General features: G+C 39.2%; 1 protein-coding gene across 4 annotated transcripts in view; it reads left to right on the top strand.

Annotated features, from left to right (window-relative positions):
* myo5aa (myosin VAa) overlaps positions 1-22,970 on the top strand; it is a 62,822-nt gene that overhangs the window by 26,378 nt on the left and 13,474 nt on the right. For all 4 annotated transcript variants that reach the window (XM_053500137.1, XM_053500136.1, XM_053500135.1 and 1 more), the window contains exons 12-29: positions 864-1,004; positions 2,710-2,835; positions 3,573-3,656; positions 10,509-10,667; positions 11,013-11,110; positions 12,275-12,361; positions 12,442-12,550; positions 15,232-15,443; positions 15,532-15,688; positions 16,177-16,416; positions 16,612-16,860; positions 16,954-17,047; positions 18,187-18,335; positions 18,852-18,941; positions 19,246-19,386; positions 19,661-19,717; positions 19,864-20,073; positions 22,609-22,709. In XM_053500137.1, coding sequence (XP_053356112.1) covers positions 864-1,004; positions 2,710-2,835; positions 3,573-3,656; positions 10,509-10,667; positions 11,013-11,110; positions 12,275-12,361; positions 12,442-12,550; positions 15,232-15,443; positions 15,532-15,688; positions 16,177-16,416; positions 16,612-16,860; positions 16,954-17,047; positions 18,187-18,335; positions 18,852-18,941; positions 19,246-19,386; positions 19,661-19,717; positions 19,864-20,073; positions 22,609-22,709 — 2,504 coding nt within the window. The remainder of the gene's footprint in view (positions 1-863; positions 1,005-2,709; positions 2,836-3,572; positions 3,657-10,508; positions 10,668-11,012; positions 11,111-12,274; positions 12,362-12,441; positions 12,551-15,231; positions 15,444-15,531; positions 15,689-16,176; positions 16,417-16,611; positions 16,861-16,953; positions 17,048-18,186; positions 18,336-18,851; positions 18,942-19,245; positions 19,387-19,660; positions 19,718-19,863; positions 20,074-22,608; positions 22,710-22,970) is intronic.

Raw genomic sequence — 22,970 nt, 5'->3', positions numbered from 1 at the left:
AATTCTGGGATGTTTATATTTTTAAGTGTATGTAATGCTGACTTAACGTAGTTCATGGGTGTTTGTAGTTTCGGGTGTTTTAAGTTCTGGGTGTTGTTTGGAGTGTTTGTTGTTTGGAGTGTTGAAGTTCTGAGTATCTCAATATTTCTCAGTTGTTCAGTATTTGCAGGATTTTGCAGCTCTTCTTATTTGGTGTGTGTTGGTGTGTGTTTCTGAGAATTATTTTCTTTAGTTCTTGGGTATATTTGTTACCATTTAAAGAAATAAAGAGTTTGCTTTTGTAAGTATTTTGAAGTGTGTGTGTGTGTGTGTGTGTGTGTGTGTGTGTGTGTCTGAGTATCTGTGAGTGATTTTTTTTCTTCACAAAACTAAAATATTTTGAGCATTTGTAATGGTTTGTGGTTTTTAATATTTGTGTTTATTAATGAGTATTATTGTAGTAATTGTGAGTATGTGTTGAGTGCTGGTTTGTGTGTTTAAGTGTTTAATTTTTTACTGTTTTTTAAACATTATTTTGGTATTTCTGAATATTCTTTAACTGTGAGTATTGGTGTTTCTGAGGATTAATGCATGTTTGTAAGTATTTGTGGTGTTTGTTAATGCTTGTGATTGTAAGTATTTAGAATTATTTTACAATAGTGTTTTGTTTTGGTGCATTCTGAGCGTATTAAATTATTTGTTAAGTTTGAGTATTTAGGCGAACTTAAATATTTGTGTTTATTTCTGAGAGCCAGTGTTTGTTTATAGTTCTGGGTATATTAATATATTTTTGGTATTGGTGAGGTGTTTTTGAGAGTTTTTCTTGACCCTGGTGTGTGCGTGTGTGTGTGTGTGTGTGTGTGTGTGTGTGTGTGTGTGTGCAGCACGTGTTTAAGCTGGAGCAGGAGGAGTACATGAAGGAGCAGATCCCCTGGACGCTGATCGATTTCTACGATAATCAGCCGTGCATCAACCTGATCGAGGCCAAGATGGGCGTGCTCGACCTGTTAGACGAGGAGTGCAGGGTACCTCCCACTTCCTGCTTAAACTCCGCCCACAACTTTGCACTTCCTGATTATTTATTTGAGTCAGAGCCGTGCCTCGAGCTTTCCATCCTTACTCAGCTGTTCTCTCCTTCGATTTATCTGCTTTTAATTACTTTTTTTTTTATTTTCCCTGCTTTTATTCCTTTACTCTTCTTCTCTTCTCTCGTTTCTCCTGTTTGCTTTCTCGTTCTTCTGTTCCTCCTTTTCTTTCTTTCTCTTTTTAATGTATTCCCCTTTTTTCTGTTTGCCTTTTCACTGAGCCCCTTAAGGGATGTAGGAGGAAAACAGTATAAACACGAGAAATATATATTTACTTTTATCCCATGGAGAGACAGAGGGAGGGAGAGACGGAGGGAGGGAGAGACGGAGGGAGAGGGAGAGAGGGAGAGAGAGAGAGAGAGAGGGAGAGAGAGAGAGAGAGAGAGTATCTGGGTCAGTGTAGAAAGAGCCGTTGCTAAACTTATAAAGTAAATTGCAAAATAACTCAAAACAGAAACTAATTTTTTCTGATCTCTGATTGGTTGGAAACCTAGAGGGTGAAGGCGGGGCTTAAATCTGTCTGTCTGTAGCCTGGTTTGGCACAATGTTTGTTATTTATTAAATCTCAGTGTCGGCCTGAAGCACATTTACTGTATAATTAAGTGATTTATAGATAATGATTATCGGAAGATCAATAAGGTTAATAAGTCCCGCCCTCTGCGGTTTGATCATCTCTGATCTAATCGAATCTTATCTAATGCAATCTGTTCTAATATTATTTTATTACTGTGTAATTTATATCAATTAATCAATACTGCACCGTTCTGTTACACCTGATAGCATCTATTCATCTTACAGTTTATTATTATTGTTATTATTATTATTGTTATTATTATTATTATTAATATTTTTTTTGTTCCTATAATTGTATTTTTATTCCTAATATATATTTCCATTTCCATTTTCATCTTTTTTCCTTTATATTAATTAGTTAAGTGATGATCTGTGTGTGTCACTTGTGATGTTAATTAGCTTTGGCGAGTGTTATTACAGTCACACCCATACAGCCCCGCCCACATCGCGTGAGTTATCAGGGTTTTGCGAGATTTCAGAAAAAAAGGACGATTTTTTTTTATTATTTTTTTTTCCTTTATGTTTTTCTTTCTTGTCCCTTAAGGGCCTCCGTACCTTTCAATTCTTTCACTGTATTCCCATTAAAAATATATATTTTCTTATTTTAAATATATTATTATCTTCTCCATCTCACATCCTCTACCTCTTTCTTTCTCTTCCTCTTCTGCAGTCTTTCTTTTGCTCTCTATACTGTATATCACACGTCCTTTTTTCTTTTCTTACTTCTTCTAATATTTTCACGTCCCACACTTTTTTTCTTATCTTTTCATTCTCTTCCATTCTGTCTGTCTCTCACTTCTATTCTCCTTCATCAGTTCTGCTTTATTTCTTGTTGCTTTTGTTGTTTTATTCTGTTTATTTACTCTTTTTATATTTTTTCCATCTATTCATCACTTTGTAATTTTTCTGATTTCTGTTTCTCCTTTTTATCCTGATAAGCCTGATTCTCTCTCTCTCTCTCTCTCCAGCTATTTATATAATACTCTTGATTAATTTTCCCTATTTCTTCTCCTGTGTGTGTGTGTGTGCGCGCGCGTGTGTGTGTGTTTGTGCGCGCGGTGTGTGTGTGCAGATGCCGAGGGGTTCGGATGACTCCTGGGCTCAGAAGCTCTATAACACTCATCTGAAGACGTGTGCACTTTTTGAGAAGCCGCGCATGTCCAATAAAGCCTTCATTATTCAGCACTTTGCAGACAAGGTACGCACACACTCGCACACTCTCTCACACACACTAACACACACACACACACACGTTAAGTCTCAGTGTGTTCAGCATTGGTGTGTATTACGGCTCCAGGTCTTAATGTTCACTCCACTTTTAGCATCAGACTCATGTTTCTGCTTACACACACACACACACACACACACACACACACACACACACACACACATGAATGATGGTTGGGATTATTGGGGGATAGATACAGTATTAGAATAAATCAACGCTCTCTCTCAGAGCTCAGAATATAAACCTGCATTAAAACTAAACAAGAATCTGGTGTTTATTTGTTTATCTAAACAAAGCAAAACATCAACACTAATCTACTCTTATTATTTATATATTCATATCCGTATGTCTCTTTCTCTGGCTTTGTCCATCTTTCTCCGTTTCTCTGTTTGTCTCTTTCTCTCTGTCCATCTCTCTCTGTTTTTGTCTCTTTGTCTTTCTATGTCTGTCTGTCTGTCTGTCTGTCTGCTTTTATTTGTCTGTCTCTCTATTTTTGTCTGCATGTCTTGGTCTCTCTCTGCCTTTGTATTTCTGTTCCGCTCTGTCTGTCTCTGTCTCTTTGTCTGTTTCTGTAAATTTCTCTCTCTCTCTCTCTCTCTGCCTGTTTCTCTCTGTTCATCTTTGTCTCTCAATGTCTTTCTCTATGTCTTGGTCTTCCACTCCGTCTCTGTCTCTGTATCTGTTTCCCCCTCGTTTCTCTCTCTCAGGTGGAGTATCAGTGTGAGGGATTTTTGGAGAAAAACAAGGACACAGTGAATGAAGAGCAGATTAATGTCCTAAAGTCCAGTAAGGTCAGTGTTTCTCCTTCACTCCGTCTTCTCCACTCATCAGCACAACCGGTGGCTGTGTCCCAAATCACCGAGGTCCCCAAAACACACTTGATTGGATTCATGTTTTAGTTTCAGATCTCTGTAGCGTGTGCTATCGGTCTTGTCCCAAATCACTTTATCTCTCCTTAAATGGTTTTGACCCCTAATCTAGTTTCAGTTTAAAATCAGTGCCTGAGTGTCCATGACGTGCTGTCCCTGTCCAAAATCCAACATTATCTGATACTTTCTCCCTAACAGGACTGACACGCCTAAATCACACTCCTCCCTGGGGCCTCGTCCCAAATCCCACTTGTATAATCACGCTCATTATCAGGGTCCTATCACAGCCTTTACACTGATTTTGCAGAATCTTACTTGCATTACGAGGGCTGCGTCCCAAATTGTTATCAAGGTCACACTGGTTACCAAGAGTGTGACCTACATCACAACATGCGCACACACACTCTTTAAAATGACCGGCTGCTGGTTACAGGCTATCACGGCCGTGTCCCAAATTACCCATGTTCCCAAGGGTAAATGAATACTGTCTTAGATATGTAACTGATATGACATGAGGGACCCATCCCTAATCAGCGCATGCACACTTACTTTATTTAACATAAAAAATATAAAAATATATAAAAAAATCACTGGCTCTGTTCCACCGCACACATGGCTGTGTTCCAAATCACAGCTTTAACAGTAATAGGCTCAGTCACAGGGCTGTGTTCCAAATCGCAGCCTGCGGTACAGTACAAGCTTCTGCTCCCTTGGTTACACCAGTTACAAAGGCTTTGTTCCAAATCGAATTCATTCACACAGGGCCAGTTATCAGGGCCGCGTCTCAAACCACATCCAGACTTCCTGTTAGACCCTACATCACTAAAGGATTTACTTACTCACCGGGTAAGACTGCAGTCGTTTAGTGGATGAAGAAATTGCTGAGAGAGGGTGTGAGTCACCACTCACACACACACACACACACACACACGTGCTCAGTCATAAAGCTCTATTCAGTAGCTATTAGGAAACATTTATGCAGTATTTCAGTCTGTGTGTGTGTGTGTGTGTGTGTGTGTGGTTGGGTGTAATAGGAAAATCTCCCAGAAGGAGCTCAGTGAGAACGTTCTGGAAAACCGAGAGTTTTGTCTTGTGGTGATTTTGACCTCAGTGTGTATTGAGGGTAGAGTCAGTGACGCCCCCTGGTGTCTGATTACAATCACTGCGCAGTACAGTGCCAATACTTTCACACACTGCTACAGTATGTGGCTAAAATGTCGGAGAAGATGTGTGAGACCTGCAGCACCACTACACCAGATATTAGGGCTCATTATTCATGTGAAGTGTGTATTACATTTTCTTAATGTGAGTGTGTGTGTGTGTGTGTGAGTGTGTGTGAGTGTGTGTGAGTGTGTGTGAGTGTGTGTGAGTGTGTGTGAGTGTGTGTGAGTGTGTGTGAGTGTGTGTGAGTGTGTGTGTGTGTGTGTGTGTGTTGATTGAGGCCAAAAGTAGCTCCTGATCTCAGGCCGTGTCTCTTCACCAGACCCTACAGTATGAGTGTGTTAGAGCGTTAGGGCCTTCAGGGAAGTTGGAGTGCGGTGTTCTAACACACTTATTAACTCCTGCAGCACTAATAGGATTTATGATTCTCATCTTCTAATTAAACGATTATTCTCTGAGCTTCAGCGGCTGATCCTAATCTTAACCAACTGCAGAATAAACCCCAGTTTAGATCAAAGGGTAGAAAAATCTCTCTAATTGTTCACCTTTTAGTACACATCGTTTGGTGTGTGTGTGTGTGTGTGTGTGTGTGTGTGTGTGTGTGTACATACAGTACATACAATATAATAGTATGTGTGTACAGTACATACAAGACATAAATAATATAATGTTTTATTCACTGAGTTGAGGCAATTTATGTAAATATATGCAAATTTATGTGCACATACAGTATGTAAATTGTCTAATTTGCACAATTTTAGCTTACATGTAACAATTTTTTAATTAGCCCAAATAAATTTTATTTTGTTCTATTTATTTATTCATTTATTTAAATGTATTTATTTATTTCTAAGATAAACCTGATCAACATTTCTCCACAAAATATTGTTAATTTTTTTTCTTAATTTTCCTTTTTTTTTTTTTTTTTTAAGGTAAGTATAGCATTTAATTTTCTTTACTTTTTCTCCCTCCTGAGAACATTCAGTTAGGTAATTAGTATAACATACTCTTCATATTTAAATCTCCAAAATTTCACCTGAATCTCAAATTTCAAGTTCAAGTAGGCTTTATTGTCATTACAACCATATACAGTTAGTACAGAGTGAAACGAAACAACGTTCCTCCAGGACCAAGGTGCTACATGCAACATAAATTTACAACATAAATTAACAGAGACACTAAACTAGCTAACCAAGAGGCCTAGTTAGCTGGCTAGCAAAGACAGAACAGAGAGACCTAACATAAATTACAACATAAATTAACAGTAACTAACTAGCTAAGTAACATTTTTATAGACAACATAAAGTGCACGTGCAAATGTTCAAACAATAATGTGCCTATAATGTGCCTGATTCCAAATCACAGCAACCACGTTCTATACATTCTGAAAAAGAATAATGAGAATAATAATTCACTAGATCAGTCACCTGTCTCCTGTTACATATGGCCTTGTCCCAGATCTGTTTTGTTTTTTTTAAATGAGACTGGCATTTTTTAGTTTTTTTATCTACTGTACAGCGACAAATAAACTTTTGTTTATTAATTTAAACTGTTTAGTTTTTTAATGTCCTTTTATAGATGTTTAGTTAAAACAACACAAGAGACATAAATGCCAACAGAGGACGCTGCAAACTTTGGCAATGAGAAAGCAGCTCGGTGAGACCCGCAGACACGGGAGATTTGTGTCAAAAGTGCAAATAAAAGAAAAACTAATCAGTAAAAGAAAAGTAAAAAGAAAATTATAATTAGTATTGTATAGTTTTGCTTCTGCAGGTTTTCATTTATTTATTTTTGTTAAATTCTATTATTTTAGTTTGATCTTTTTTTTTTTGACAAATTTGATTCCATTGCAGCACGTGTTAATTGAAATCAAATTAGGACAATGTTATAAAGATTTATCGTGGTTTATATCATTGTTTATGGAGACACTGGTTCGTCTCTGCTTCCATTTCCTGCTGTATTGTTGTCAGCCGTTTATTCTTTGAAATAAGTGACTATTTTCTTATGTTGTAATGACATCATCAGTAACATTATTTCTTCCCTTTAAGGTCTCCATCCTCATGCCCATGTGTGTGTGTGTGTGTATCTTCTGCTCCTGTTGGTGGTTTGGGGCTTTTTTTTCTGCAATAATGAATGATTTCTGCATTTTCTGTCTTTCATCTCCTCTTTGTTTCTGTTTGTGTGTGTGTGTCTCTTTGCCATCACGTGTTGTCCATGTGTCCTGTCACCATGACAACCTGTGCCTATGCAGAAGGTAAATGCTGTGTAGTGTTCTTTTTCATCTCTCCATCATCTCCATCACTCCATCTCCTTCAGTTAACCCTCACTTTAGGATCCTCTTTGCTGCACGATCACTTCAGCTGCTTATGATAACAGGGTGCATGCACATGGGGTGTGTGTGTGTGTGTGTGTGTGTGTGTGTGTGTGTGTGTGTGTGTGTGTGTGTGTGTGTGTGTGTGTGTGTGTGAGGTTTTTTTTGTTTTGTTTTTTTAAACCAGCCAACCTGTGTGGGTATGTTCAGGGGTGTGTATACTTTAGTACAGCAGGGAAGTGAGGCAGTGCTGCTTCAGCATGTTGAAGTTGCTGAGATGTAGAAAGTTCTTGGCTGCATTGATTTAAGTGCAGCTCTGTAAACCTGCAGTGCTGATGGGATCTGATCTAACCGTTCCTCACACACTTCCTTAAACTTTACCTGACCGTGTTCCTACATTATCTCCAACGATACTATCAAGTACGGTTGTATTGCCTTACAAAGTGCCTCAGACTGCCTCAAAACTTACTCAAACATTCTCAGACTGCCCTAAACACATTCAAACATTATCTCAGACATGACCTTAGACTGAGCCCAAACTAAACCTTACCTCAGACACTACCTCACTGCCCCTAAACCTATTCACACATTACCTCAGGCATTACCTCAGGCTGCCTCTAAACCTATTCACACATTACCTCAGGCATTACCTCAGGCTGCCTCTAAACCTATTCACACATTACCTCAGGCATTACCTCAGGCTGCCTCTAAACCTATTCACACATTACCTCAGGCTGCCTCTAAATAAAGCATTACCACAGAGATTACTTCACAGTGATCATAAAACAATCATTACCTCAGATATTACCTCAGACTTCCCCTAAACTAAACACTACCTCACATATTACCTCAGACTGCCCCTAAACTAAAAATTCTCTCAGTTTACCACTAACCATACTCAAACATTAATTTAACTTAACTTTAACAAACTTTAAACAATATCAAACAAAAGAAATTGAAGACATTACTGAAAAGGAACTTCAGACTGCCCCAAACTTATTTAAAAATTATTCAAATAATCAATACCTCTACCTTAGACAGCCCCTAAACTAAACATTACCTCAGACATTACCTCAGACTGCTCCTAAACTAAACATTACCTCAGACATTACCTCAGACTGCCCCTAAACTAAACATTACCTCAGACATTACCTCAAACTGCTCCTAAACTAAACATTACCTCAGACATTACCTCAAACTGCTCCTAAACTAAACATTACCTCAGACATTACCTCAAACTGCTCCTAAACTAAACATTACCTCAGACATTACCTCAAACTGCTCCTAAACTAAACATTACCTCAGACATTACCTCAGACTGCCCCTAAACTAAACATTACCTCAGACATTACCTCAGACTGCCCCTAAACTAAACATTACCTCAGATATTACCTCAGACTGCCCCTAAACCAAACATTACCTCAGATATTACCTCAGACTGCCCCTAAACTAAACATTACCTCAGATATTACCTCAGACTGCTCCTAAACTAAACATTACCTCAGATATTACCTTAGACTGCCCCTAAACTAAACATTACCTCAGACTTTACCTCAGACTGCCCCAAACTAAACATTACCTCAGGCTGCCCCTAAACTAAACATTACCTCATACATTACCTCAGACTGCCCCTAAAACAAACATTACCTCAGATATTACCTCAGACTGCCCCAAACTTATTTAAAAATTATTTAAATAATCAATACCTCTATCTCAGACATTACCTCAGACTGCTCCTAAACTAAACATTACCTCATGCTGCCCCAAATTTATTCAATGTCTACCTCATTCATTACCTCAGACTGCTCCTATCCTAAACATTACCTCAGACATTACCTCAGACTGCCCCTAAACTAAACATACTAACATGCTAAACATACTAAACATACATCCTAAACCTCAGAATACCACTATCTATACTTAAACTTTGCCTTAAACTATCCCAAATTAAGGACATTACCACAAAGGATCCTAAAATAAACATTACCTCAGACTCAAAATTAATTCAGATAACCAATACCTTAACCATTACCTCAGACATTACATGTACAGGCCTTGACCTGTACGACTTCACATAATAAGGCCTTAATCATTTTTCTCAGCCTTCCACTAAACTACCTTAGACATTACTACATACATCCTCACAGTAACTGCAGTACCGTGCTTTCATGCCAAATATTAACGTTTCCTTAATTAGCAGAACTCCATACTCTAAACCCTTTCATCTACATACTGTACTCCCACATACCCTCTGCTGCTCCTTAATACCCCTTCATACTCCTTCATACTCCCGTATAATTTCTCATGCTACCCTATTCCCACTAATAACTTCCTTTTTTCCTTATAACAGCGGTACCTCGGCACACAAATTGAATCTATTCCAGGGACGAGTGCTTTAGGCGAAATATAGGCGTATTGTGAAACACTTTTTCCCATAGGAAATAATGTAAATGCAGATAGCCACCCAAATATAATTCCCGATATAGATTTTTAAGTACCCTTACCTCCTTAAACTCTCTAATACTTCCCCAGTCTCTTATTTTTCCACTGTGCTTCTCTACAGTCCATCATACTTACGTACTTCACCATACACTCTTAAATACGGTGTTATACCTCCTCATATACTTTTTTGCTCCTTCAACCTTCTCACATGCTCTTTTATTTCCTCACGCTCCCTCATACACTCATGTGTTACAGAATACAAGCTGGAAATCACACTTTTCAGTTAAATAGAACTAGGTTTGGGAGTAAATTTAGGGATGTGTAAGGGTCTATTAGAAACACTGGAGTGTGTGTGTGTGTGAGGATGTGTGTGTGCGCGTATGTGAGGATGTTCTGGTTGGACACTGTACATCTCGTGGGGTTTGGTCTCTCTGCTGGCGCATGGTGCTGAGCTTGTTACCTCTGGTGATAATCGAGTCCAGGGGGATCTGCAGCTTTATTTCCTGCTTGACTGCCCACATCGCTAAAGCTTTGCTGTTCACTAAATCACCTCTAAATGATTAGGTTTAGCATGGGTCTGAGATCTGAGTGCACCAACACTTTAATCTGTTATCAAAAACTAGTGAAAGATTTTATACTTAAGTGGCATGTGTTATTCTTTATTAGTGTTAAAATAAACCTACTTATTGTTAGTGCACTTAGACTCTTGGACCAGACTGTATTTACTGCAACACGGGCGGCTTTTTAGAACACTAACATTAAAGGGAAAATAGACTTTTTAAGATTAACTGCCACACACACACACACGCGCACACACACACAGACTTCTGTGCTTACCCCGTGTTGGGTGTGTTTAACAGTTTGACCTGCTGGTGGAGCTCTTCCAGGATGAGGACAAAGTGACGAGCCCTACAGGTAGTGTGCCTGCCCCTGGGGGGCGCACTCGCCTCAGCATCAAACCAGACAAGGGCAAACCGGACCAGGCCAGCAAGGAACACAAGAAGACCGTGGGCCTGCAGGTCCGGTTCGAATAATAATAATAATAATAATAATAACGATAATAATAATTCTGTTTTTATTGTTATTACTTTTATGAAATATTATTTAATTATTTAATATTATTTTGTAAACAAGTATGTGTTTGGTTACCTCCTAGGATATAGATATTTTATTATCTGTTTAAATTATTTTGCATTTCTAAAAATAAAGTATAAGTAAAATTGTTGATTTATTAAATGAAAAGGAGTAAATGAATGTCAATAAAATGATTATTTCATTGATTGATTAATTACTAAGTTATTCCTTATTAAATTTACGTTAAACAGAAGTTTTCATGTTTTTTGTGTTATTTTTGTCCTCTGCAGTTCCGTAACTCTCTGCAGCTACTGATGGAGACGTTAAACGCCACAACGCCGCACTACGTCCGCTGCATCAAACCCAACGACCACAAATACGCCTTCACGTAAGGAGACACATGCCTAATAATTAATGCTAAACGTGTGTTTTTTGGGGGAAAATTTAGTAATTATCTTTCATCTTTATTATGACGTGTTTTTGTGTTAGCAGCAATGGTTCGGCTGCGTATTGGTATTTCCTTCCTTACATACTTTCCTTGTTCATTTATTTAAATTAGTGTTGGGCGAAGTACACAATTCTTTTACTTGAAAAAGTAAAAATAGAGATATCTGAGGTCAAATATTACTCAAGTAAATGTGAAAGTCCTCATTCGCATTTCTACTTGATAAAGATTTAAAAGTACTGTATTTACTCAAATTAATTAACTTACATCAGAAGTTTGTATTACCTCACTGTAGCATTTATAGTCATAATAAGAGTCTCTCTCACTCTCTCTCTTTTTCTCTCTCTTTCTCTGTGCTTCCTATCTGTAAATGTGCTGTTTACGCTACAATATTTACTTGTGATTTCAATCACCTGCTACATGATTGAGGGTTTTAATCGGTTTGCGAGTGTTTCACAAGACGAGCAAAGATTATTAATACATTTTGACTTGAAAAACTAGCAAGTTTTGGTTTACGAGTACCGAGTATCATGTATCACGCATGCGCTTCTTGTTTTGATGCCAAAAGTCACATGATCACAACTGAGCCAGTGGCTCTTTTTTATGGGAAAATTCCCATAAAAATTTGGTTTACGAGTGTTTTGGAATACGAGCACGCTTCTGGAACGAAGCGTGTAATCCGAGGTTCCACTGTAGTTAGCAGGTGGCAATATTCCCTCTTTAAATGCTACACACCACTGTTATGTAACGCAATGCCTTGCATAAATCTAGTGAAATAGAAAGTAAAGCTATTTGTTGTTGGATGCGGTGGAGTGGGAGTGAAAATGCATCAACTAATAAAACTTCTCGCGTAACATACAGATGCATTAAAACTGTAATTAAGTACAGTAACAAAGTAAATATACTTGGTCACCTCCCACTTCTGCCTAAAAATTCACATTTTGTTTGTATTCATTTATTAAAATATTCTTTATTGATCTGTGTAAGTATTGACAAGGCAAAACAAAATTAGTAAACAATTGTAATTAATTAAACTTACAGTTGAGCGCATTAATTGTGATTATTATTTTAAGACTTTTGGATAAAGATTAATGTAAATAATTTCAGGTTTGACCCGAAGCGCGCGGTACAGCAGCTGAGGGCGTGTGGAGTCCTCGAGACCATCCGCATCTCCGCTGCAGGATTCCCATCCAGGTCCAAATCAACTTGATTTATTTAGTTATTTGGAGTTAAAAAAGAGAAGTAGATATGAATACTATATACGTGTGTTTCAGATGGACTTATCAGGAGTTCTTCAGCCGCTATCGTGTGTTGATGAAGCAGAAAGACGTCCTGGCTGATAAGAAAATGACCTGCAGGAATGTTCTGGAGAAACTGGTGCAGGTGAGAGACTGACTATAGATCTGTCTCCTACTTTCTCTCTCATACTCCCCGTACTCTCTTGTACCTCTACATACTTTCTAAAACATTTGGGCGAACAGAGTTCTGATACTCACCCATGCTCTGGTCTACTTCTACATACTGCCTGTGTGCCATCATACTCTTTGATACTCTCTCATGATCTTTCAAACTTTTTCATACTCACCGATACGCTCACATACTCTCTGATGCTAACATGCTGTTCATTCTCATACTCTCCCATATGTTTGTCTTTCCTCCTCATTCATACGCTGATGTTCACATACTTTATACATCTCTGAAATGCTCTCATCCTCTGGTGATTTTGCATACTCTATAATAATATCTCATACTTACTCATACACTTTAAAATTCCTGTGGTACTTCCTCATACTCTCTTATACGCCATCATATTCTTGCATGCTCTCTGATACTCTCTGATACTTACTTTTCTCTATGTTTGTTTCCTCATCTTCTCTGATACCGCTTCACGTATTCTGTGTAATACATTCACATGCTCCCTTGTACTCTCTGAAACTCTTCTACCTCCTCATTTCCTCCGATGCTTTCTTATATTCTTACTTCCTTCATACTCCACAATACTCCCTTGTACTTCCTAAAAGCTTAATATCAACTTGGAACTGACTTATAATAAGAAGGCTGAAATTCATCCGTATATATTCCGCCAACAAGTCCTTGAAATAAAAAGCATTATTCTTTACCATAAACCCATATACACTGACGGGTCAAAAATGGACAACCACGGTTCTGGATCAGCAATAGCCGACCAACACCACTACGGAATCCGTATCCCAGACCAAAGTTCCACCTTTACGGCAGATTCCCAGGCTCTGTTACTTGCTCTGATTCAAGATTCAAGATTCAAATAACTGGGGCCTTCGAGTGGCGCAGTGGTAAAGCGCTCACCCTATCATCCAGGGATCGCTGGTTCGAACCCCGGGTGATGCTGTTTTCCTCTCACAGCCGGAGGCACAGAGAGAGCTGATTGGCCGAGCTCTCTCAGGGGGGAGGGATGAGAGGTACTTGTGCTCCCACATTAACCACGGCTCTACAGCCAATCAGGGGCGTCTGTGAGCTCGCGCACACGGAAGGAGCGGCTAGCGCTTTCCTCCGAGTGTGTTACTCCGCCCCTAACGGTGCGCGAGCGAGCAGTTCGAAAAAGATGCGGTCGGCTCGCGTCACGTGGTTCGGAGGAAACACGGGATAGCTTTCGTCCTCCCGACTGAGTGGTGGTAGTAGCCTTGATGTGGGAGCCCCCTAGTGACGGGGAGGAATTGGCCACGACTAGATTGGAGAGAAAAATCGGGAAAAAAGAATTAGACAGGACTAAATTTATTTAAAAAAAAAAAAGATTCAAATAACTTTATTAATACCAAAGGGAAATTGCTTATGCTCGGTTACAGGTGCTCACAGTTGTTAACTAAGAAGGGTAATAAAGAATAAAGGTAATAAATAATAATAATAATAATCTTTAAAAAAAAAAAGTTCTTAAAACAGTAAGTACCATAAGAATATGACTCAGGGCCACTTTTAAGTATTGCACAGTAATCTAGTATTGTTTATGTAATATTGTATTATTGTATGTAATCTTATATTACATATTTTATTGGGAAGTAGTATTGCAGTAATTATATTATTAATATGGTACATATTGAAACTGGAACATATCGAAAAGGAAAGGGAACAAAAGGCCTTAGTATTCACCGACTCAAAATCCTGTCTACAAGCTCTGGAATCTATGAAAACAAATCACCCAATAATCACTGATATATTAATCAAGGCAAACCAACTACAGAAAAACCATCACAATATTATCATCCACTGGATTCCAGGACATAGTGGAATAACGGGAAATGAACAAGCTGACATGGCAGCAAGACAAGCTCTTACAGAAACAATTAGCGTATGTCAAATCCCACCCTCTGACCTCAAACCACTGATAAATCAGTATATATCAAATAAATGGCAAGCAGAATGGGAACAGTACCAAAACAACAAATTATTCAAAATAAACCCAGTGGTGGGAAAAAGATGCTTTCACATCTTTAAATCCAGACACAACTAGGTCGTATATACGAGGTGCCGTATAGGCCATACTAATGTAACCCATGTGTATTTATTAAAGGGTGAAGAAGCTCCAATATGTCAGCACTGTAGCACTACTCTAACCATAAAACACATACTTTTGATTTGCCCAAGTTTTAACATCATAAGAAAACAACTTCTACTAGAACAAGATTTAAAAAACATATTCTGAAAGACAAAGAAGAACTGAAAAGACCTTCTGCAAGACCAGAAAAACTTTTACAATTTCTATCAAACGTGCACCTAAAGACCATGCTATAATGTGATAATTTATTTTTATGTATTATTATTATTTTTATTAACTTTTCCCACAAATTTTTAAATCTTTACATTATAACATAATATTATATTGCCTCTAATAAATCAAGTAAAGTTCGATATGTATCTGCCATGAAATAGCCTGGGACGCTGAGATGGCAATAAATCCTAATACAAACAAACTTATTCCTCCTTATACTCATCCTCTTCCATACATGTACACCATCTTGTCAAGATCATTCTGTTACAGAACCTCAATCATAAGTGATTTTTATTATTTTCTATTGTTTTCTCTTCTCCAGGATCAGGATAAGTACCAGTTCGGGAAGACGAAGATCTTTTTCCGAGCAGGTCAGGTGGCGTATCTGGAGAAACTCCGTGCCGATAAACTGCGAGCCGCCTGCATCCGCATCCAGAAAACGATCCGCTGCTGGCTGGAGCGCAAGAAGTACCTGCGCATAAAACAAGCCGCCGTCGTGATCCAGAGATACGTCCGAGGACACCAGGCCCGATGGTGAGGAACGGGAACGCTCTAGATGATTAGACATGGATAGAAGGATGAGCAAAAGGTTCTGAAGCTGGTTCTGTTTGTCGTTTTTCAGCCTGGCAAAGTTCCTGCGTCGCACCAGAGCCGCAATTATTATCCAGAAATACCAGCGCATGTACGTCCAGAGAACCAGCTACAGGCGCAAACGCCACGCCGCCCTCGCCATGCAGTGTATCCTCAGGGCGTACATGGCCCGACAGCAGTACAAAGCGGTACACACACACACATTCATATGCAGAATGGTTAAATCTGGTGTTACTGCAGAGATTTCTTAAGAAGCTTATATAGCTTTAATTCTACAAATAGTTTTATGTATTTATATAAATCTATTAGTTTTATATGTCACGTTCAATATCAGTGTTAGAGATGTGTGATGTAATCTCTGGCGATATATTAGTGAGCGGTAAGAAGTGAAAGGTCATGTGATCAGCGAGTGTGAGACGTTCTAGCTGATAGACAGCAGCAGCTGCTTTCCTTTCGTCTCCTCTTCACTCGTCTCTCTCATTTTGTCAGCATCATTTATTCAGATCAAAGTTGAGAGAGAAAAGCAGGAAGTAATAATGTGTCACCTGTGCAGAATGAAACGGCAAAAGGTCAGAGGTTAATCTGAATAGTTTGTTTTTGTGTAAAAAATATTTGACTTCGGTTTCTTTTGTGTGTGTGTGTGTGTGTGTGTGTGTGTGTGTGTGTGTGTGTCCAGCTGCTGCGTGAGAGCAAAGCCATTATCATCCAGAAGATGGCGCGCGGCTGGTTGGCGCGTCAGTGGTACAAGCGCTCCCTGGCCGCTGTGGTGTACCTGCAGTGCTGCGTGCGGCGCATGATGGCCAGACGCGAGCTCAAGAAGCTGAAGATCGAAGCGAGGTCCGTCGAGCACTACAAAAAACTCAACATCGGCATGGAGAACAAGATCATGCAGCTGCAGCGTAAAGTCGACGAGCAGGTAATGCACATCTGAACGCCGCTGGTCTCAGGGGGGAATCTGCTGCTTAAACACACCTGAGCACATCCTAGAGTAAATACAAAGAGGAAAAATCACAAAAACAGAGAATTTGATCACTTTCTAATCATCATCTTTAACATAAGATCATTTAAATTCAAATTTTAAATGAGATGTTCTGCATGTTCCTTGCTGTAGCATAAGGAGAACCGTGTTATGGGTGAACGTCTGAACAGTTTGGAGAGCGCCCACGCCACCGAGAGCGAGCGTCTGCGCAAGGAGCTGACTCGTTTACGCGGCGTGGAGGAGGATGCGAGGAACAGCGCTAACCGCGTGACCACGCTTCAGGAGGAGCTGGAGAAACTGCGCAAGGAGCTGGAGACCACGCAGAAGGAGAAGAAGGCCATTGAGGACTGGGCACAGACCTACCAGGATGAGATGGAGAAGGTAAGTGTGTGTGTGTGTGTGTGTGTGTGTGTGTGTGTGTGTAAGTGGAAGAAAAATTAAGTGTGTTAAATTTACTCTATCTTCTGTGTGTAGATGATCTCAGAGTTAAAGGAACAGAACGATCTGTTGAAGAACGAGAAGAACGACCTCAACCGTCTGATCCAAGAGCAGAGCCAGCAATGGACAGGTAATGAAACTGTCCCTCTGTTGATCCAGTCCTACCCTGGTCTTAACCTCATCCTAATCCCCTCCCAACACTGTCCTAATCCGGTCCCAATCCTGGTCCTGATCTCGTCCTAACCTCGGTCCTAATCTGGTTTTTAATTGATCCTAATCTAGTCCTAACTCGCTTACAACCCTGGTCCAAATCCGGTCATAACCCTGGTCCTAATCCAGTCCCTGCCCATGTCTTAATCCTTTCCCAAACCCGGTCCTAATTCTGTTCCAACCCCAACCTTAGTCCTTTGCCAACTCAACTCCTAATCTGGTCTTAAAAAGATCCTAATATGGTCCTAATTCAGTTTTAATTGTGTTCTGATCTGGCCACTCATCAGTCCTAATCTGGTCCCAAACCCTGGTCTTAATATGATCTCAACCCCAGGTCCTAATCTTGTCCCAACCCTAGGTCCTAATCCGGTCCTAATCCTATTCTAATCCAGTTTTGTCCCCTTCGTAAATCCTGTTGTAATCATATCCGATCCTAACCTCATCTTACTCCAGTCCTAATCTAGTCCTAATATCATCCTAACTTTATCCCAATGCAATCCTAATCCAGTCCCCACCCAATCTTAATCCAGTTCAAACCCCATCTTGTTCTTAATCTGGGTCTAACATGGTCCTAAACCAATCCTAATCCAGTCTCTATATTGTCCTAACTGTCCTAACCTGACCCCAATCCAGACTTATCCAATCCAGTCCCAGTATCATCCAGACTATTCATAATACTTTATTCAGTACTGTCAGCTGTTTTTGTCAATGTATTGATCTGAGTTATCGAAAATTCTGACTTTGAGTCCATCCTTGATCCAGATGTAACATTATCCTGTAATTAACCTCCTGTACCTTCCTATCTTTTGGTCTTTAGATCTAGTGATAGTTTTATTTAATCCAATTTAATCTTGGTTATATCCAATTATTAATCCAGTCATAACTAATCCTCACCCGAGTGTTACTCCAGTCCTGATCCTAACCCTGCGCTTCCTAAATTTGACCCAAATAATAAATAATCTGGGTAATCTTTTCTTAATCTATTGTGAAACCAATCTTAGTCTTGACACCAAATGTAACCGTGTGTGTGTGTGTGTGTGTGTGTGTGTGTGTGTGTAGAGAAAATGCAGAGGGCTCTAAAGGAGGAGACGACTCAGCTGGAGAGCGACTTAAATGAGGAGAGATCACGATACCAGAACCTCCTCTCAGAGCACCTGAGACTGGAGGAGAAATACGACGACCTCAAAGAGGAGATCTCACTCAACACGGTGAAAACACACACACACACACACACACACACACACACACAGAGCAATAACTACAGGGACATGAAAAATGTGAATTTCTTGGAATTAACTGTTTTTCTACATGAATTTGCTGTAACACGTGATCTGATCTTCATCACAGCCGTAGACAAACGCAGTGTCCTTAAGTTAATTAAACACTTACAGGTTTATTGATCAATTGAAGTCGCTCTTAACCACACCCCCAAACCCATTTCATTAATTGGACTCCAGCTGTGCAAACTTCTGACTCCAGTTATCTTTTGTTGAAGTGATTAATCTGTGGGTTCACTTACTTTTCCTCCAGCACTTTCCATCCTGCTGTGTCCTTTAGATGAAGATCAGATCACATGTTATGATATTTAATGCAGAAAATTCAAACAATTTATCCCGAGGGGTGCACATACTTTTTCTCACCACCGTATGTACGTTGTAGTACAGTGTAATAAACACACACACGTATTTGCTGTACTTGTAAACAGACGTTGTTGCTCCTTTCAGAACATTCCCAAACCGGGCCACAGGAGAACCGACTCGACTCACAGCAGCAACGAGTCGGAGTTCGCCGAGGACGGAGCGCGGGAGAGCGAGGTGAGGACGCGCGGGTGTCCATCAACTCCACTGGGAAATCTGGAATTTATCAGATTAATCAGATTTATTCTGCGCTAGACAGACAGACAGTGTAGTGCATGATGTCACTCGCATGATGTCATGTTTTATAGAAAGTATGAGTCAGTAGTTGGCTGAAGATCTTGAGACTTTAGAAGCTTTGTTGATTGAAGACAAAGACAGAAGACGTGTTCAGTGAAAACGATGACGTTAAAGACAAACTGACACATGTATGTACATATGTTTATGTGTGTGTGTGTGTGTGTGTGTGTGTGTGTGCGCGCAGGACGTGACCAAAGGCACAACGTTGGACATGGCTCTGTTCCTGAAGCTGCAGAAGCGAGTGTCGGAGCTCGAGCAGGAGAAACAGGGCCTGCAGAACGAACTGGACCGAAAAGAGGAGCAGTTTCAGCGGGCTAGAGCCAGAGTATGTACACACACACCCACACACACCCACACACACACACACACACACACACACACACACTCAAGCTGTTTATAGTGTTACTTTATTTCAGTGTAAATCCAGATGTTTAGCTTTCAAATTCGACCTTTTATTTTGAATAATATGAATTATTATATATAATTAGTTGTTATAAAATGTTATAATAATTAAAATGTGTTTTATAGTCCAGGATACACATTGATCATGTTCTGAGTGTGTGTTTGTGAAATGTTGAACGACTCTGTTCTTGTTTCAGGATGACGAAGAACATAAGAAGGCTCGCGGCGCCGAACTGGAGTATGAATCTCTTAAGGTAAACACACACACACACACACACACACACACACACGCAAACTGTGCCAATCTTGTCTATCACATCTGCATCCTTCCTCTCACTGTGTGTGTGTGTGTGTGTGTGTGTGTGTGTGTGTGTGTGTGTGTGTGTGTGTGTGTGTTTAGCGCCAGGAGCTGGAGTCCGAGAACAAGAAGCTGAGACACAACCTGAACGAGATGCGTCAGACTCTGGCGGGGAAAGACGGCTCCATGTCGGCCTACAAGGTCCTGATGGAACAGTTACACTCGTCTAACGAGGAGCTGGAGGTCCGCAAGGAGGAGGTGCTGATCCTGCGCTCACAGCTCGTCAGCCAGAAAGAAGCCATGCAGCACAAGGTGACACACACACACACACACACACACACACACACACACACGTCCTCCATCCTCTCATAGGTGTTTGTCATAACAAAATCTTTAACATGATCCCATTCTGTCAGAATACGGGTTGCCAGATCTTTAAAACACAACCTCAGTAGTGAATGTAATCCAGCACAGGGGGACGTGTTTTCTCTAATTAGCAACGTGTCGAAAACATTTTATTCTCCCGGCTCACGTGCAAACACACGTTTTATGATACCTATCAAGCCTCCTACTGAAACCAGTAAATTAATGAGCGATTATTATTATTATCATTATTATTATTATTATTGTTATTATTATTATTTAAAAGTTTTAATTAAAGGCCACGCTTTGTGTCTTCATACTCGAATTGTTAGAATTGATTCAAAATGATTTTTATTAACATTAGATGCTGGGACAAGTTTCCAGAAGGGACATTTAGCCACGTTGTTGAGCTGCACAAAGCAGAGCAGTAGATATTTGTTTTATTTCGTGTCTCCTGAGCTCATGTGCCAAAATTCTCACGATCACTCCATCAGTATATTTAAACTTTTTCGACTCTAGATTATAAAGTAACCGGAGCTTTAAGGTTAAAGGTTTTTTAGGTTAAAGATTGATGACGCTCGTCTCATAAACTGTCTGTTAAACCTGAAAATGCTTTCACACTGCGTTTGTTACACACACACACACACACCACGCACACACACACCACCGCACAATCACCTCTTAAATTTGAAAAGTAGTTTTATTAGTTTCCTGTTCAATCAAGTCACAAGTTGGGAAAAGAGAAACAAACGTACAACAAGGTAAAAGAGTATTACTGAGTATTAATGAGTATTAATGAGTGTTAGTGAGTATTAATGAGTGTTAGTGAGTATTACTGAGTATTAGTGAGTGTAAGTGAGTATTAATGAGTGTTAGTGAGTATTAATGAGTATTAATGAGTATTAATGAGTATTAGTGAGTATTAGTGAGTATTAATGAGTATTAGTGAGTATTAGTGAGTATTGGTGAGTATTAGTGAGTATTAGTGAGTGTAAGTGAGTATTAATGAGTGTTAGTGAGTATTAATGAGTATTAGTGAGTATTAATGAGTATTGGTGAGTATTAATGAGTATTAATGAGTGTTAGTGAGTATTAATGAGTGTTAGTGAGTATTAATGAGTATTACTGAGTGTTTGTGAGTATTAATGAGTGTTTGTGAGTATTACTGAGTGTTAGTGAGTATTAGTGAGTATTAATGAGTATTAATGAGTATTAGTGAGTATTAGTGAGTATTAATGAGTATTAGTGAGTATTAATGAGTATTACTGAGTATTAATGAGTATTAATGAGTGTTAGTGAGTATTAATGAGTGTTAGTGAGTATTAATGCGCATTAATGAGTATTAGTGAGTATTACTGAGTATTAGTGAGTATTAATGAGTATTAGTGAGTATTAATGAGTATTGGTGAGTATTAATGAGTATTAATGAGTATCAATGAGGAGGTTTATGGATGTTTATAGGTATTATCCCAGTGTGGCTGTAACTACAAATAACTAGTGTGTGTATTTCTAACGTTGTGTGACGTCTGTCATTAACTGGAGAAACGTAACAGCAGCTCAGACCCATTCTTTCACCTCTGTGTTTTATTGGTATCAGTAAAACACTGCTCCGGATAGACTCAGTCTATCTCCAATACACCAAGTGTGAAAGCAGACTCATCGAGTCCTTTTCCTGAGGTCTGACGTGTCTTTCTGTCTCTTTCTTTCTTTCCTTTCTCCTGTCACCCCTTCTAAAGGATGAGAAGGTACTGTCTTTGGTGTCTTCAGTGTCATTAATAACCTTAGTGCCATTGGTGTTATTGGAGCTGTGAGTGCTGTTCGCTTTATCATCACTCTTAGTGCTACAGTATTAATGCCATTAACAACGTGTCATTTCTGTCATTAATCCCATATCATAATTACATTTACATTAATGTTAATATATTCTCATACTGTAGGTGTCATTAAGGCCATAAGTGCCAATAATGTCATTAGTTCTATGAAAGTTGATAAAGTCATCATTGTCATTAGTGTCACAATAGCGGTTAGGGCCGTTTGTGTTTAGTGTCATTAATGATGTTACTGTCATTAGTGTCATTAATGCAGTCAATGTCATTTGTGTTATTACTGTCATTAATGCTACCGTATTAGTGCCATTACTGCAGTTAGTGTCATTAATGTCATTATTTTTTGTGTCACTGGTGTAACTTGTGTGATTGATGCTGTTTGTGCCATTAATATCATTATTGCTCTTAGTATTACTAGTGTCATTAATGTCATTAGTATTATTAGTGTCATTAATGTCATTAGAGTTCAGAGTGCCTGAACAGTTTTGGTGTCTGTTAGAAATGCACACAGTTATGTTACAGTGATGAAAATTACAAGCCATCATTACTATAAAAAATATAATTTCTATTCCACAACTGAATTATTTTCATGTATTTAAATTGATTTGCTTATTTTATGTGTGTGTGTGTGTGTGTGTGTGTGTGTGTGTGTGTGTAGGAGACCATGACAGAGCCAATGCACTATGTGGAGGACGTTCACAAGCTCACTGACGCTAAAGAGATCTCTCAGGCTTACATGGGTCTTAAGGATACCAACAGGTAAACAACACACACACACACACACACACACACAAACACACACATAGACACATAGACATAATACATGCACCCTGAATCAACACTCGTGTTAAAATTGTATACAAAAAAGTGTGCAGTTTTCCCATTGACCTTAAGAGGGCGCCAATAAATGTCTTTCAGGTTATACCTGTAATGGGAGTTACTTTAGACAGTTTTAACTCAATGCAGGAGGTCCATAATGACATCATCAACATTCATAATTTGCTGTTTTATAAACCAGGT

This window comes from Clarias gariepinus, chromosome 7 (genome assembly GCF_024256425.1).
Source record: "Clarias gariepinus isolate MV-2021 ecotype Netherlands chromosome 7, CGAR_prim_01v2, whole genome shotgun sequence".
NCBI lineage: Eukaryota > Metazoa > Chordata > Actinopteri > Siluriformes > Clariidae > Clarias > Clarias gariepinus.
The sequence above is the reverse complement of the archived record's forward strand: the minus strand, read 5'-3'. Positions and strand labels throughout refer to the sequence as shown.